At 49.2% G+C, this 15,348-nt stretch overlaps 1 protein-coding gene across 9 annotated transcripts in view; it reads right to left on the reverse strand.

Annotated features, from left to right (window-relative positions):
• PTPRS (protein tyrosine phosphatase receptor type S) overlaps nucleotides 1-15,348 on the reverse strand; it is a 156,024-nt gene that overhangs the window by 41,495 nt on the left and 99,181 nt on the right. For all 9 annotated transcript variants that reach the window (XM_068420469.1, XM_068420467.1, XM_068420468.1 and 6 more), the window contains exons 7-10: nucleotides 6,031-6,300; nucleotides 3,409-3,990; nucleotides 2,350-2,483; nucleotides 2,034-2,178 (exon numbers count right to left, since the gene is read on the reverse strand). In XM_068420469.1, the coding sequence (XP_068276570.1) occupies nucleotides 2,034-2,178; nucleotides 2,350-2,483; nucleotides 3,409-3,990; nucleotides 6,031-6,300 (1,131 nt within the window). The remainder of the gene's footprint in view (nucleotides 1-2,033; nucleotides 2,179-2,349; nucleotides 2,484-3,408; nucleotides 3,991-6,030; nucleotides 6,301-15,348) is intronic.

Below are 15,348 nucleotides of genomic sequence, written 5' to 3' on the forward strand. Positions count from 1 at the left end.
GGCGGAGGAGGCTTTGCGGTGCAGAGACACAAGATGCCATCGTGGTGTGAAACCGGCCAGCAAGAGACAGACAGACAGAGAGCAGGGAGCTGGGTTCATGGGGCTGCGAGAGCATGCAGGCAGGCAAGCAGACAGCAGAAGAGAAAAGAAAGAAGAGGCATGGAGCGGGCCGAGGAGGAGCTGAACGGAAAAGGAGCTGCAGAGGGAAGACACAAAAGCCTGTCCCGAGCCAGAAGGTCTGTGAGCCGAAGGATGTCGCCCGGACCAGGGAGAATTGACTCGTTCCTCCAACAGCCAGCCAGGAAAAAATGTTTCACCGTGTTACAGGACACTGACAGCTCCCAGCTGATGTTCTTAAGAGCGTTAAATTAATGGAACTATCCCTATGAAAGCTGAGCTACAGAGCAATAAACCAGGCCTCATCCTGGGCAGGTGCCAAGCTAGAAAAAGCCCCAAAGCCTTCCCCTTTCCCAGATCCCTTCTCCTCATCCTTTAGGGAAAAATTTTGAGCGTCACTAAGCCCTACTGCCATCAGCCCCCACACCCCTCTTCCAGCCTGATTTTATCAAACCAGAAAGCACAAATCCCAGACCCTCTTTTCCTCCCATCCCCACAAATCTCAAGGAGGAAAACGCCTTGGAAAACAGAAGCAGAGTGTGCATAACTTTCACACGTATTTTTCAGGTCCTTTCAGTTCACTTTCCCCCTCCCCACAGCGATGCTCCCTCTGACAGTACCACACTGGGATCAGAACCAGCAGATTTGCAGCAAAGTCAGGAAAGGATTTTCTTTCAATATGTGGAGAGAGTAAGAAAAAAAATAAAAGGAAAAAAGGAGAAAAACATTTGAAGGAAAGAAGAAAACAAAATATCTTTGAATAGACTGGAGGCCTGAGAAAGCCCCAGTAAGGAATTCTGCCTGTGCAGAAACAGACTCCCCTTTCCTCCCACTCCTGAGGGGAGAGAAAGAGAAGGAGGGAGACAGGGAAGAGAGACAGCAGGATGTGACAATTAAAACAGAAAGATGGGGCAGGCGCCCAGCCGAGGGCCCGCTGCTCTCCCTTGTTAAGGACTCTGAGAGATGGGAGCAGGCACTCGCTCTCCTCACTCGGGTGACCAGAGCCATTTCTGAGTTAGTTCTGCTCCCGGCTACTCCAAACTGCAGCGGAGTGATTTAGTAGAGATGAGAGGAGACAGAAAACACAAAGAACAGCTGCCACAGCCACTCATGCAGTGAAAAAACACCTCATTTAAAAGCAAAGATCTGTGAAAAGCCCAGGTTGAAATATTGCCATCCGGGGTTATTGTCCCCAGGGCAACAGCGAAGGGAGACAATCCATTAAACTAAAACCAGCATGTTTTGGTTGCATACACTCCATCCTGGTGTCATTAATATCCCCCCCCATAGCCTCCATATGACTCCTCTCTCCCGCTCTGCTGGAGCCCCAAACGGGACCGTTCCCAGCGCCCGCTGGGCCAGCAAGCCTTCCCCCCACGGCTACCAAGTCGCTCATGGAAAAGAGCACGAGGACTGCTTCCCCAAAGGCTACTGGAGAAGTCGGGCTTTTGATTAATCACCTTCCCTCCTCCTCCCAACTCCCCCACCGTCCCCCTGCTCCATCGCTCGTGCCCCCTCCGCAGACAGCTGCTGCTCGGTTCGTGCTGGTGGCCAGGCACGCTGCGGCGCGGCGCTGGGGTGCTGTCCTCCCTGAGCATGCTCAGCACCGCGGGCCAGCACAGCATGTCAACAAGCTCTTCACTGCTCCCCACCCCATCAAGTGGATGCTGCTGTCTGGCCCCCCTAAAGCAGGGACCAGCCCCGCTCTTTGTTCACATCCCAGCTACGTGGGGGAGGAAAGGGAGAAGGCAGCAGGTCCCGGAGGCGCATCCCCACCGCCCACCTCCCTGCAGAGGAACCCCAGACGTGCAGCACCGCGAACGTCCGCCCCACAGCTCCATACCCCTGTGCCCACCATCTCTGGCTCCCTGACTGTCTTCCCCTCAGAGAAGGGTGGGAAAAGGAGGGACACCTACTAGACTGCAAGGTGCGCTCCCGGACCTCCGGGGTGAAGGCCCCCAGGCCCAGAGCCGAGCGGGCAGCCAGCCGGAAGACATACTCAGTGTTGGGCTTCAGGCCTTCCACAGTGAAGGAGGTCGTTGGCTCGAAGTTCTTCTGCACCTGAGATGGGCGAGGGGGGAAGAAAAAAAATAAAAACAAACACAAAGGAGCAGAGGCGAGCCCTGCCCGGAGACACCTGCCCTGCTCCCCTCTCGCAGCCACCCTGGGGAATGGAGGGCCGGGATGCTTCTCGGGGCCCCAACCCTTTGCGCTGCTCCTCTCCAGACTCACCTCCTTGCTGTGGTCTCCTTGCTTATAGAGGAGCTCATACTTCACTATGATCTCCTGGCGGGGAGGGCTCCACGACAACACGATGCTTGTCTCCGTCTTGGCTTCTGCTCGGAAGTTCATCGGCTGCCCGGGAACTGACGCAGAGAAGGAGCCAACGGGACAGAGGAGGCAAGATGAGAGACAGGAGAAACCACATTAACTTGGCTAATTAGAAGACTCCTACCCTGTTTTCTTCAAAGCCTGTGCGTGTCAGCAGCAAAATGCCATGCTGCAGAGTGGGCAGGCTCTTCCTTTAAAGCAGTGGAGGGCTAAATCCCACTGCAGGACTCAAGCATGTCCACAGCTGCTGGAGATGGAAGAGTCCTACTGGATCATATGCCTCTTTCTTGGCAGTGCAGCATAAAGCCCTTCCCACTAATCCCCAGTATTAAGACATTCTGGAAGTGGGAAACCCATGAGCAGCCCGTTCAGGACGCAGGGTTTCCTCATCAGCACCCCACGCCACAAGCAGAGCACCCGAAAGTATGCTGGGTGACAACCTGTGATAAAACACCTTTTGTTCTCAGCTCAACACATCTGCTACGAAAATTAGGGCTTTGTTTTGCTCGCCTTTTAGAAAAAGGCAAAACAAGGCTCATTCCCTATTCATCTCTGAGAAGGCACTTTCTGGGTGCTTTAAAAAGAGTTAAGCTTCACCGTTGCCTGGGCAGTGAGCGTTTTGAGGTCCATTAAAGACATTTAGAAACTCAAAGCAATAAGGTACCTCACTCTGAAGCATGGCACAGCACAAATGGATTCTCTTTGCATAATTGCTTGCCCTACCCATTTAAGCAACAACCTTTCTGAGAAAAAACAGATCAGAAATCATGCACCAAGCCCTCTGGCTCCAGCCACTGGACTGAGCTTCTTCCCAGAAGGTTACTTCTATTTTAACCAAATTGAATCAATAAAGAACAAAATGCTCTGGTGACACAGCAGCCATAGCTGGATAAGGCTATAAGCCAAAACCTCTCCCTCCCACAGCCCAGTGCACCCAAAGTTAGTGACGTGGGTGCTCACCTCCTTGCTGCGTCTTAACCTGGATAGGGTCGGAAAGAGGCCCGTCTCCCACGGAGGTGAAGGCCAGGACCCGGACGGTGTAGGTTTCGTCCTCGAGAAGGCTGCCCACCGTGGTCAGGAGGCTGTCGTCCACGTTGTGCTTCTGCCAGTTGCTGACGGGTTGATCGGGCTCCATGGTATAATACACCCGATAGCCACGGATCTGCCCGTTGGGCTCCACCGGCTCCTCCCACTGGATGATCATGGTGGTGCTGCTCAGCATTCGTCCCTGCACATTACGGGGGGCACTGGCGGGGGCTTGTTCCCCCGTGCGAGTGACCACTGACTCACTGGGAGGCCCTTGCCCGATGCTGTTGACTGCAGAGACCCAGATCTCGTACTCAGAGTTGGGGCTGAGCCCCCCGATACTGTAGCGCGTGGTGGTGATGTCCTCTTTGATCTGGTACGGTCCGTCCTGGCTTTTCGACTTGTATTCAATGACATAGTAGGACACAGGGTCTGGATTCCCAGAGTCCCAGGTGATGGTGATACTTGTTGCCGTTGTCTCTGTTACCACTGGCGTCCCAGGAGCCTTGGGGAGTGCTGAGAATCGGGAAGAAGAGACATTTAAAAAAAAAACCCCACCACCACATATGCTGAAATGGTGCCTAATTGGGCTAGTTAGGGCTGCAGGAGCCAGAGGCGCAGTACCAATCGCAGCGCGGCAGTTCAGTAAAGTGCTGCTGAAATATTATGAACCTAGTTATACACTTTATTATCCTCCTTAAACTGCTCCATCAAAAGGAAAGTGTTCAGCTAAACATCTGGAATCGTTAGCACAGACTTCAGCTGCACATCCGCACGCTCACATGGCAGTAAGGAAAAGCAGTTTCGCAGGAGCTCCTTCTGAGCACGTAATCAGATGTTCCCAAGCAGCGCTGGCAGGCTGGCTCCAGCCCTGCTGAACCTCTCCACGTTTAGCACGGTGCAGACCATGCTCTCCAGAATGAAAAAACTATAAATTCTTGGGAGTGCTTCTGCTCAAGCCACAAACACGTGTTAACACTGCCCCATCCAGAAGACTACCTATTAGTCCTCCCTGTAGACTCTTTCCAACCTCATCTTCTCTAGACTTGAGCACCTCTAAAGCTCTAACTTCTCCTTTCATCTTCTGCCTGGGAAAGATCGCAGATGCTTATGGGCAGGAACATAACAGGGAACAGAATACGAATAAAATGACAAAAGGCAGAAGGTACCAGCAGGGCAAGATCCCCCATCTGAGGAGATAGGATAGTTGGAAGCAGAAGCGATGTCTTACATAGCAGCTTTTTAAATTGATAGGATAAAACAGGGAAAAAAGGAAGGAAGAAAATAGTCAGGAAAAGAAAGAGCACCTCAGTCCAGCCCCAGGCATCCTCCTGCTAGCGCATGAGCCTGCTCCCTGTGCAGAAGCCGGGGACGAGCGTCATGTCACGATTCACTAGGCCCTACTCATTTCTGTTGTCAGACCTTCCTTAGTCAGATGCACCAACACAACGGGATTGTTTTCCTTTAGCCCTCCCCTTCTCCAAAGTGTTTCTCCTCCTCTCCCCCAGCCCCCTGCATCCTTTCCCACTCCCTCTCCCCCCCCGATCCCTCGTGGGCAATGCCAGCACTCGGAGCAGACACCAGCTCATACAAAGAGCTCTACACTCACCCAACCACAGGGGCATCCCGCTTGGGTTTTAATACTTCCCTGCTGAGGACAGAATAGATTGAAGATTGCACCCGTGCTCCTCTTGGGGATTGCTAGCTGGAAGCTGGGGTTATTCCCCATCTTGCTGAAGCAGCAACGGCCACTAAGATGCTGGAACTAGGCTCTACTGCAAGGGCACACATGCCAGAGATCCTCAGGGCCTTGGCTGAATCTCTAACCTTGGAACAGGATGGCATGCAGGCTTCAAGCCATCCAAGGCTGCTCACAAACTGCCCAGCCAGCCCCATATCCCAGGACAGAAACAAGCACGCAGGGGTTTGAATCACAGTTCTCTTCATAACGCACAGCTCAGCTGTCCTAAAGCGAGGGAAGATCTCAAGCCACCAGCTTCCCCTTCACTGTGAATTTCTTTGTGTGTGGGATCCCCAAAGGCACGTGCACAGGTCCCAGCACATGGCACTCGTGGCACACAAGTCTTCCTGCTCATGCTCACGCACCTACGCGTGTACACACAGGCTTGTAACAACACGGACTTACATACATGCAGCCAGGCACCCCCATGCCCATACACCCGTGCAGACGCACACTCATGCACAATTAATTTTTTACATGCATAATTGTCCCCCCACACTCCTCACATGCAGATCAGGCAGCCACAGGCTCACCCCATGCAGACACACAAAGACACAAGCAGAAACAGGACCCACACAGCGACATTCCCACTCATGCACCGGTGAGGGCTGACGGGCACGACCACGTATCTACAAATGCTCACGTGCATGAACACGACACGTGCCCACAATTGCTTTGCACACATGCTCTGTTACGACCGTGCACGTAACACGTGCCTTGCACACATCCACACCCCCGCAGCAGCTCCCACACTCCCCATGTGCAGCCGGGGCCCCCACGCACTCGCTCACGCAGGCGTGCTCACGCTCTCTTACATTTCACCGTGATCTGAGCAACGGCTTCGATGACTCCCAGACTGGACATGGCCACACACGTATAGTTGGCTGAGTCCTTGACATCCGTGAGCTCCAAGACATTACGGCCCACGGGCATGTCATCTTCGGGCGTCAGGTCCTCCGCTCCCTGCATCCACTTGACGTACGGCATGGGCGAACCCACGGCCACGCAGGTGATGTTGACGTTGCCACCGGGCATGATTTCATGGCTGACGGGTAAGATGGAGAAGCGAGGGGCCACACGGCGAACTGTGGACGAGACGCACAGAGGTAACAAAAAACAAAACAAAACAAAACAAAAAGAAACAAAATAAAAAAAAAAGAAAGAAAGAAAGAAAAGAAAAAGAAGAAAAGGGAGAAAAAGAAAAAAGAGCAAAAGATAATTTAAATATAGATGGGGTTTGTCATCATTTATTTTCTTCCTTCATTAAAAACAAAACAAAAAAACAAAGAAATTAAAAAATCAAAAACCAAAAACCAAAAAAATTAAACTTCAAATAAATTTTTACTTCACAAACAATATATAGAATATAGACATAAAAGCGATATTTCATAGCAACAGGGTTCCATTGATCAAGATTAGACCCATCACAGCACAGATAAATACACAAAAATTTATTAGCAATTTCTCATCTTTACTGGCAAGAGCTGGCATGGCGAGCCTCGAAAAATCCCCTCCACGGGCGCTGGGGCCCCCAGCTCCCCGCTCCGCGCCCCGGGAAACCTGCTCCTCCCCTTTCCCCGTGGAGTCCAACTCCTGGATCACCTTCTCCCATATCAAAAGGAATCCAGCCCCTCCACCACCACGGCCCGACACGGTGCCGGTGCCTCCCCCAGCGAGGGGTCCTCTCCCACCGGCCGCTCCGCGCCCCGGGGATGCCGCAGCGGTGGGGTGGTGGCGAGGAGAAGGGCTGGGATGGAGATGGGAACTTCTCAAGATTTTGCCTTGTTGGACCCAAAGAATTCAACAAAGAGAGAAGTATCACAGCCCCAAAGGCCAGAGAGACACCACTTGAAAAGTAAAGAGGCAAAAATATTTTAAAAAGGGAGGAGAGGGAGTCCCCGGAGCGGGACAGAATTTCGTTAGTGTCTGCGTGTGAGAACGGTCCAGGGGGAAGCAGTCCCCCTGGAGCGAGGAGGGTGGGAAAGATGAGAAACTCTAATGAAATTTTTGTGGTTTTCGGGTATAGAAACCCTAACGAAGCCTCTTTAAGATCTGACACGGTTCCATCGATAGATGCAGCTCTCAGAGTCACAAACATCATGCAAAATAGGTAAAAAAGAGAGAGAAAAAAAGATAGAAAGAGAGAGGAAAATGCAGAGAAATATAATTTCTGGGCGGCTAGCAAATGCCCACATGGATACTGAATAGAAAGAGAGTGACAGAGGAAGAAAGGAAGACAAGGAGAAGGAGAACAAGGAGGGGAAGGGAGAAAGAAGAGAGAGAAAGAGAGGGAGGGGAGGGGGAAACCCACTTTAATGCTGCATACTTTTTCTAGCTGATGTGACCCAATGTGGTGGCTCACATTGTCACATCTCAGCCCTGGCGGAATAATAAATAGAATAGAATTAATAAGAAAAACAAGGTAATGAAACTTGAACGTTGAGAAAACAGTGACATGTTCTGTGCATCTCCTTAGCAGAGAGGTGGATGCAGCTTCCAGACCTTACACAGTAAGAACATGGACGCAAAGGGGACGGTGCGGTTTCCTTGGCTCCATTTTCTGAACTAACTGGGCTGGCTGGCGAGGTGGGTGCTCTTCCTTAGGGGTGAAAGCAGGAGAACGGACACAGGAGAAACGTAAGTGGATCGAAGAGGCCTTAAGGAGGGAGCTGAGGGCAAGGTCTCATCCCGCAAGCAAAGACCAAAGGATACAGAGCGCGAGAAGCTGCAGGCACAGCAGCAGCCTAAGGGGAAAAGGAGCGTGGGGTTCCTCCAGCTTCAGGGACAGCCATGCAGTAAAAACTCCCCTCAGGCAGGGTGAGCGAGGGGGTGGGAGAGGGAGGTGTGCTGGGGGATGAAAAATATCTGTCCCTGCTGTCCTATTCCCAGGTAACCTCTCTGAACCACCTCTAAAACATCAGCGGCAACTGCATCCATGCAAAAGCAACGTAAAGGAGATCCGAGCTTAGCCTGCCATGGCTCTTCCCAAGTCCTAGCACCTTCAGATGTCCCCCAGAACTGCTGTCTTGGGTTTTTCTAGTATTTCTCTTCCAGCCTGCTTCCCTGGCTGCCGCTCAACATTACAGATCTTTTCAGATAGGAAGGGTGCTGCGAGGAGAGGTAGAGGCTGTTTTCCATTTAGTGGGGCTTTGCTGAACAAAAGCCAAATACAGCCTCTGCCTCCTCCTGCAAGGTGACAAGGAGATGTCTTCATAGAAGGGTGTGCTCTTCCCATCGTGCTATCAGATCCTTTTCTGCACGGTTACCAGTGCCCAGGAACGAGTACTGAGAGGCAAGGAAGAGAAGACTTCCAGATTTGCGGCATTAGGAGCTCAGAGACATCAGAGGAGAATTCCTGCACACACGGATTTGCAAAGAGAACGCGCAGCATGGCCTCACCTCCAGCGTAGCTGGGGAAAGGGCTGGAGTGCGGAGGGACAGACTGCAAACTAACCTGGACACTAACACTAGCAGATGACTTTCTGCTCAGAGAAAGGTGCAAGGAGAGTACCGCGGCACGTGCACAACCTCAGGCACCAGCACCGGCTCAAGGGACCAGGCAACCTGCTCCTTTCTCCCTCCTGTCACACCGCTATGGAAGACTTTTAGCCCTAGACATGAGGGCACGTCCCTGCTGCCTGCTCCATCCTTCTTTCCACTGTCTGCTTCAGGAGTTACTGCGTTTCAGAAAATGGAGCCATACGAAGACCACACCGGTCACAATCTGAGACAAGATGGAGAGAACTTGAGAAGAAACAAGTGGGGTCAACATGCAGACAGATCTGGGGTGGGGATGACTCTTTTGAGGAGGGGCTGATATGTAACCTTCTGGAGAGGGGAGGCAAGGTGGGAAGAGGTGAGGAGAAATGGGGAGACATATGCCGGACAAGATCCGGTCAGCAAACAGCATCAACAGCAACAAACACCGGCAGGTGGGATGCAAACACTGAGTTGTCATGGAAACAGAACAAGACAATTAATTCCAACCGAGGTTAATCACAAAGAAATCAAACCAAACTGAAAGAGAAAAGAAAAAATAAAAAGGAAGAACAAACCAGAATTTAATAACTGAAAAGCATCATTTGATGTATGGTGGAGTGCTGAGAATCGGAGTCTGAAGGGAACAGACTGCTGCTGTCTGGGGGTTTGGGGCAGAGCCACTCACAAAACACAAGCTTGGGGCAGAGCACGCTCACAAACAACTGCCCAGCTTCTCCCCACCCTCCTCGCAGCACCCAGGGGCTCAGGTCAGCTTCGTGGGGTCTCAGGGCAGCATCACTTTTTGGCTGTTTTAATGGCATTTGTCACACTTAACACACGGGAAGCCCCCAGCACGTCTGGATGGCAGCACAGAGCAACACGCGCTCTGCGGAAAGGGGGAGTTTGGACCGGGGTTAGAATTTGGATCAGGCTAATGCTGGACCAAAACAGGCAGCAGCACTTTTGTGCATCCTGGTTTCAAAAAAGCCACACACTGCTGTGTGTGCACAAATATACAAACATCCACACACCAGTCTAGGATGTGAAAATAACTCCAACGTTAAATGTCGGAGACCTCAGAGAGTCCCTAGATACACCCCTGCTACGGCTCAGGGCTGTGACAACCGCATTTACTGTCACAGGAAAAACTTACAGGGCTCATACCAACAACCATCATGTTGGTTTTAATTGCTATACCACTCTGATTTGGGTGCTGACATGGGATTTGTCAAGCTGAGGATCTCTGGGTCAGATTTAGGTCAGGGCCTAGGAGGAGGAGAGCTTGAAGAAAGCTTGAAGTGCAGCTAGAGATCGAATCAAGAACAATTTGGGCTCTGGGTCCAGCTGGGTTTCACACACAGAAGCTGAAAGAGTGAAATTTTACATGTAAAAAATGCGGTGAAGAGATTCCTTCCATTTTCCTATCCAACACACTGAAAGGACCGGAAAGAAAAGAAGTACCCTCTCTGGAAAGGAAAAGTTGGGATGGGGCAGTCAGGGCTCTACTTTATAGATACTTATCTAATACTTTTACCAATTTCTGGTTTCAAGCAGCACCTTCCCTGAGTTTCAGGGATGTTTGGTTTCCATGACAGCTTTGTCAGACCTGTTTTACGAAGCCGACCTTGCATGCGTACACGTACGTGCATGCTCCATGTGCATGTGCAACATCTCCCGATATACACACACAAGCAGGCACACACAAACACACATTTTCAACGGCCAAAAAACTCTCAAGGAGCTTTTTTTCAAACGAGGATACAGCTTGTCACTGATAGAACCAGATTTCAGAGCCAGAGCTGGACATTTGTGATGCAAGTCAAATTATTTCAATGCACAGAAGCCATTTCTGAGGCACAGAAAGATTTCTTAAGTGCAGTTAGTTATGAGTCTGTTTAATATTGTCTGTTGGATAACTGTTTCACACAGGCAAATCTGCACCCCACGTTCTGGTTAACATTAATTTCTCACACCCTTGTAAAGCCAATTGGTTTTGTTGCTGCTCACGGATGCAGAGGTTAACCCAGTTTGTGTTCTGTGAGTGGCATTTTCGGTGCATTATTTTTTCCAACGAGAAGGTACCAGTCGACATCGTTAAGGTTCCCCACCACCACCACTCAGTTAAAAAAGAGAGCTGGGGTCCACAAGGTGAGAGATGTTTTTGAAAGGGACAGATTTTACAGACCTGATCGGAAGAGACACTGGCAGATCCAGGGTTGACTTTTGCAACACCAGAATCCATCCTTAAAATGTGTTCCCAGGACGCTGCTAGTGAGAGAAATCTGAGGACCAACCAACCAGTTTGTGCTGAGGAAACCCACCGGTTCCAATTTTTAAGCCCCTTCCAGATTAGCTCAGGGAGGAAAATGTTGGAGGAGGAGCGAGGTGGGGAAAGGAGAACGTACTAGACAAGAACCCGTCACTTCAAACCCCGATTCACATTAAACCAACTAAAAGATTAACATATTTTATATCTTAAAGAAGAAATTAACTGAAAAAAGGAAACAAAAGAAAGTGAAGTGACTGGTTGAAAGCACCAAACAAAACCAAATGGTACTAAACATTTTGACACTCAGCAAGCTGCTGCTCCGAATGAGGTGAGAAGGCGGACATTATTGGCCATTTTGGTGAGACAGGAGTCATTCCGTCTTGCTCCAAAATGAGGAGGGGGTAGGGGAAAGGGTGCCAAAATAATGTGCAGCCTCTACGTTATTAGTGAAGCTTAGATTACACCTGTCCTCCCCTCCCAAAAGGTGGTCGGTCCCTGCCCCTGCGCTGTCCGTGCAGCCGCCTCTGCCTGCTCCCTCTCCCAGTCCAATTGCGAGTTCATTCCACTGGGGCGAGACGCTGTTGGGGTTTGGATTTCCGACCTCCGTCCCTCCAGAGGACGAGACACTTCCCTCCTCATGCCCATCTCCTTCCTAATTTCCTTCACGGTAAATAAAAACAAATAAGTAAATAGGTAGATAAATAAAAGAATGAGACCAAGGCTTGGATTTGGTCTGGAGGAAATCCATCACCTTCCCAATCATTGTTACTTTTCCACTTTAAAAAACACATTAGTTGAGTGACAGGCTGGCTGAACATCTCTGGTCTTTTGTAATTCTTTTTTTTTTTCCGTTTGAATATAAAATAATCTGATTCCAATTGTTTTTCAAGCAGCTCTGTAATATTAAACACAGACTTTACTATTTTATTTTTGTTATTTTAATTTGACAAGGTGTAATCTAATTTTTTCCCCTAAAACAAAGAGAACAGCGATGCAAAAGGTGTAAGAGACACAGGCAGGCAGAGATTTCGAGATCAGTACAGCACAGTGTTCCTGCAAAGTGCCCTCTATAGAGAGATATACATATATATACATATAGAGAGAGTTTTGATTTGTTTTGTTTTGTTTTTTTTTTTTTGGGGGGGTGGCTTTTTGTATCCATTTCCATTTCCTGATACCCTTGAGAAATCCTTCTGCAGAAACACAGCAAAATTTGTTTGTTTGCTTTGGTTGGTTTTGAACTAGAATTTCAGAGCTGAGGACACCCCAAACACGGACAGGGCGCTCCCCCACCCATGGCAGTGCTAACGTAACGCTTCAAAATTGTCCCAGAACTCGCCCTCCCGAAACTCCAGCGCCTGGAAAACGGCACTAAGGGGGCAGCTGTACAAACCAGCAGTGGTTCTGCCTCCCTCCTCTTCCATTAAAGAATTTATCAATGCTAGTCTAAATAGGGATGAAAATACCTACATTTTAAAATATCAATGATTGCTCTGACCTTGCAGCTATTTGTTAAATCTACAGTGCAAGTGAATTTATTTCCTCCTAACCTCTAAATGGCCTTGAAAGCGAAAAGCTTAGCAACAAATCCACTTGTCTGCTGAGGGACGGGCCGAGCAACCAGCAGCTCTGGTTTGATGGTCAAATTACACAGGAGCCAAACTTAACCCAGGAGCAGGCTACAGGCTAAATTATTTGTTAAATTAGGCACATTTTAATATATTTTGAAGCTTTATTTCCTGAGGTCCTAGGCACGCTATTTCTGTGGTTTTTCTTTTTTCTATGGTTTTTATTTTAACTGATTTAAACTAGTTCTGCTATTACGTGTTTAGCCCTGGCTTGTTTTCATCTTCGGTCTCTCAATGAGTTGACATTTTCCAGAGAGCCTTGAAAGAGATTCGAAACGTTCTCAGCAGAACCTGGGCTGCAGAACCCGACTCGGGGTGACTAAGCACCGTACTTGACTCCCGCAGCAGCAGAGGCAAGGCCTAAGCAGGCACAGCGAGTGCCTCGTGCTGTTTGAAACGCCTGCTGAACCATTTAAAAACTCCCGAGGCTTGAAAAGAGCACAGCAACAAGAAGCTCGAGCAAAGCGGGGGGGGGAAAGGATTATCCCCGCAGCACCACAACTGCTACCTTTTGTAACTCCTGACGGGCCACCGCTGTGTGAAATAGGGGAAAAATTTTAATTCTGGTAAATTCAACCATGACAATTCATCCTGTACTGACGACAGCAGCTCTGCGTACTCAGAGGTTGCTGAAGCACAGCCCACGCAGCTCCACCGGGCACTGCTCGTTCTTGCTTTCCCTTTGTCGTATGGAAGAGCACGCAGAGACGCTCAGTCCTTCCATACAGGGCTCTGCCTTGAGCCAAAAGGAATAAAAAATGGATAAAAACAAAGCAATCGAGCAATTTTTTTTTGGATAAAAACAAAACAATCGAGGTGGAAGTCTGAAGCTTTCGCAATTAGGAGGAGCGCTACAAAGAGCTCCGTTTCAAGGCAGCGGTGGCCATAGATCCTGGACAAGCAGATATGTGCTGCCTCTGGGGCAAAGCCTGGACCTGCACGTGTCGATTCACCGACACTTGGGGAGAAATACCGTCAGGTAAGAGCGATTCAACCTAGTTTTATCCACCAAAGTGCAGCAAGCACCTCAGCCCCTTTGGGCAAGATTCAAAGCCTCCTAAAAAGGCCAAAAACGTTTCCCTTCCACCCCAGCTGAAGGAAGGCCACGCAGCTCTCTGCATGGGAGCTGTACCCAGACACGTGCCGTCTGATGAGCTACGGGGACTGCCAGGCTCTCACACCAGCCTCCCCTGGGCTAAGCAAGTCCCTGTCGCTGGGCAAGGAGAGGCACGAAGCACTCAGCCACCACCACCGAGCAGACGTCTCTTGATACACTGACTTTGAACCTGTCCTTTCCTGCAGTCACTGTGGGCCAGAAGTCTGACAGTATGTGTGTCCCTGGGGATACAGAGAAGCACCCAATGAGACTTTTGAAAGCCAGGTGAGTTGCGTAGCTCCCATAAAAATCAGCGTCCCCATCCTGAGGTGTGCTGACTTGCCTGCTAGGACTGTGTCTGTCTTTCCACTGACTATAGGTGAACTCTGGACAACTGGCTCAGGCTAGGAACGTTCATACACCCTAGGCTGGTGGCAGAACTCATCTCACCTACTTCTGATCTGCTTTTGCGGGTCTCCATAAAGATACTTCTGCGTTTGACCTTGACAATTCCCCATTAGCAGACTGTTATTTTGGACCATGGCATGATCTGATCTGTAATAACACATAAAGCAAACCCTTAACCAATAATTTCAAGACCATGCCCATAACTTCTAGCAAACCACATGAGCTCTTTTATCCAGGTATCAAGTCTCTATTTCCTCACCCAGTGCCATTCCAGCCTATCATGACTATATCCAATTTAGCTTTAGTTTATTGTTGTTGATATTATTATTATTATTTTAATTGGCTCTTAAGGAACAATTTAATCTTAAAACCTTCTCAGATCACAAGAGATTCTAGCAGCAGCAATGCAGTTTGGACATGTTAGAAATACTTTATAAAAGATAAAATAAACAAATAAAAACCAATGGTGTATAAATCCCTTTTTAATTGCACCTAAATCCTGAAACTCAAACTCCTATTCATGAAGGAAAATCCTGTAATTAGTAGTGATTATCACCTTTTAGTCCTAGGCAGGAGGGAGGTGGGATGGGAAAATCTTATTTCAATTACTATTCCTTCTCTCTTGCTCTTTTTAAATAGAACAAGCTTTTTTTTTTCCTTTAAACAGAGCATTGGGGCTGGGGGATGTCTTTTGGCTATTGTTGGCATCAAAGTTAGAAGAGCCACAGCTGGCCGCTCCAGAAAGACATTATCAACAGTGCAGCATTTCGGAGTGGTACCCTGGTATCTAAGGGGAGAGGAGGGGAGACTTGAAAGGGGGAGGGGAGAATACCAGCACTGAGGGTCCAAGCACTGAAATCTCAGCATTTTCAGAAAAAGAGAAGGACAGACAGAGAGAAAGAGAGAGATAGAGAAAGAGAGAGACAGATACTGTGTCAATACTGCACTGGATTTCTCAAAAATCACACAGCTTTAATACCTGTACACTAGGAAAGCCACTCCTTTGGTAATTATTGAGTAGTGAGGACTGATGGGAAGAGGGAAATGCATAAACAGGGAAAGGAAGGGCATTCAATTCTGCAAAGGGCAAAAGCACCAAGCACCAATGGTACAACTAACACACCAAAAACCCCACCTGCTTACCGTCCCATGTGGCTCACCCACTCAGGATGCACACACGGGAGGCAACAGAAGCTTAATGGGGATAAACAGGGAGATGAGAAGAGGGAAAAGAGGCATTTTCAGCTAGAAT

The sequence above is a fragment of the Nyctibius grandis genome, chromosome 31, assembly GCF_013368605.1.
Source record: "Nyctibius grandis isolate bNycGra1 chromosome 31, bNycGra1.pri, whole genome shotgun sequence".
NCBI classification, from domain to species: domain Eukaryota; kingdom Metazoa; phylum Chordata; class Aves; order Nyctibiiformes; family Nyctibiidae; genus Nyctibius; species Nyctibius grandis.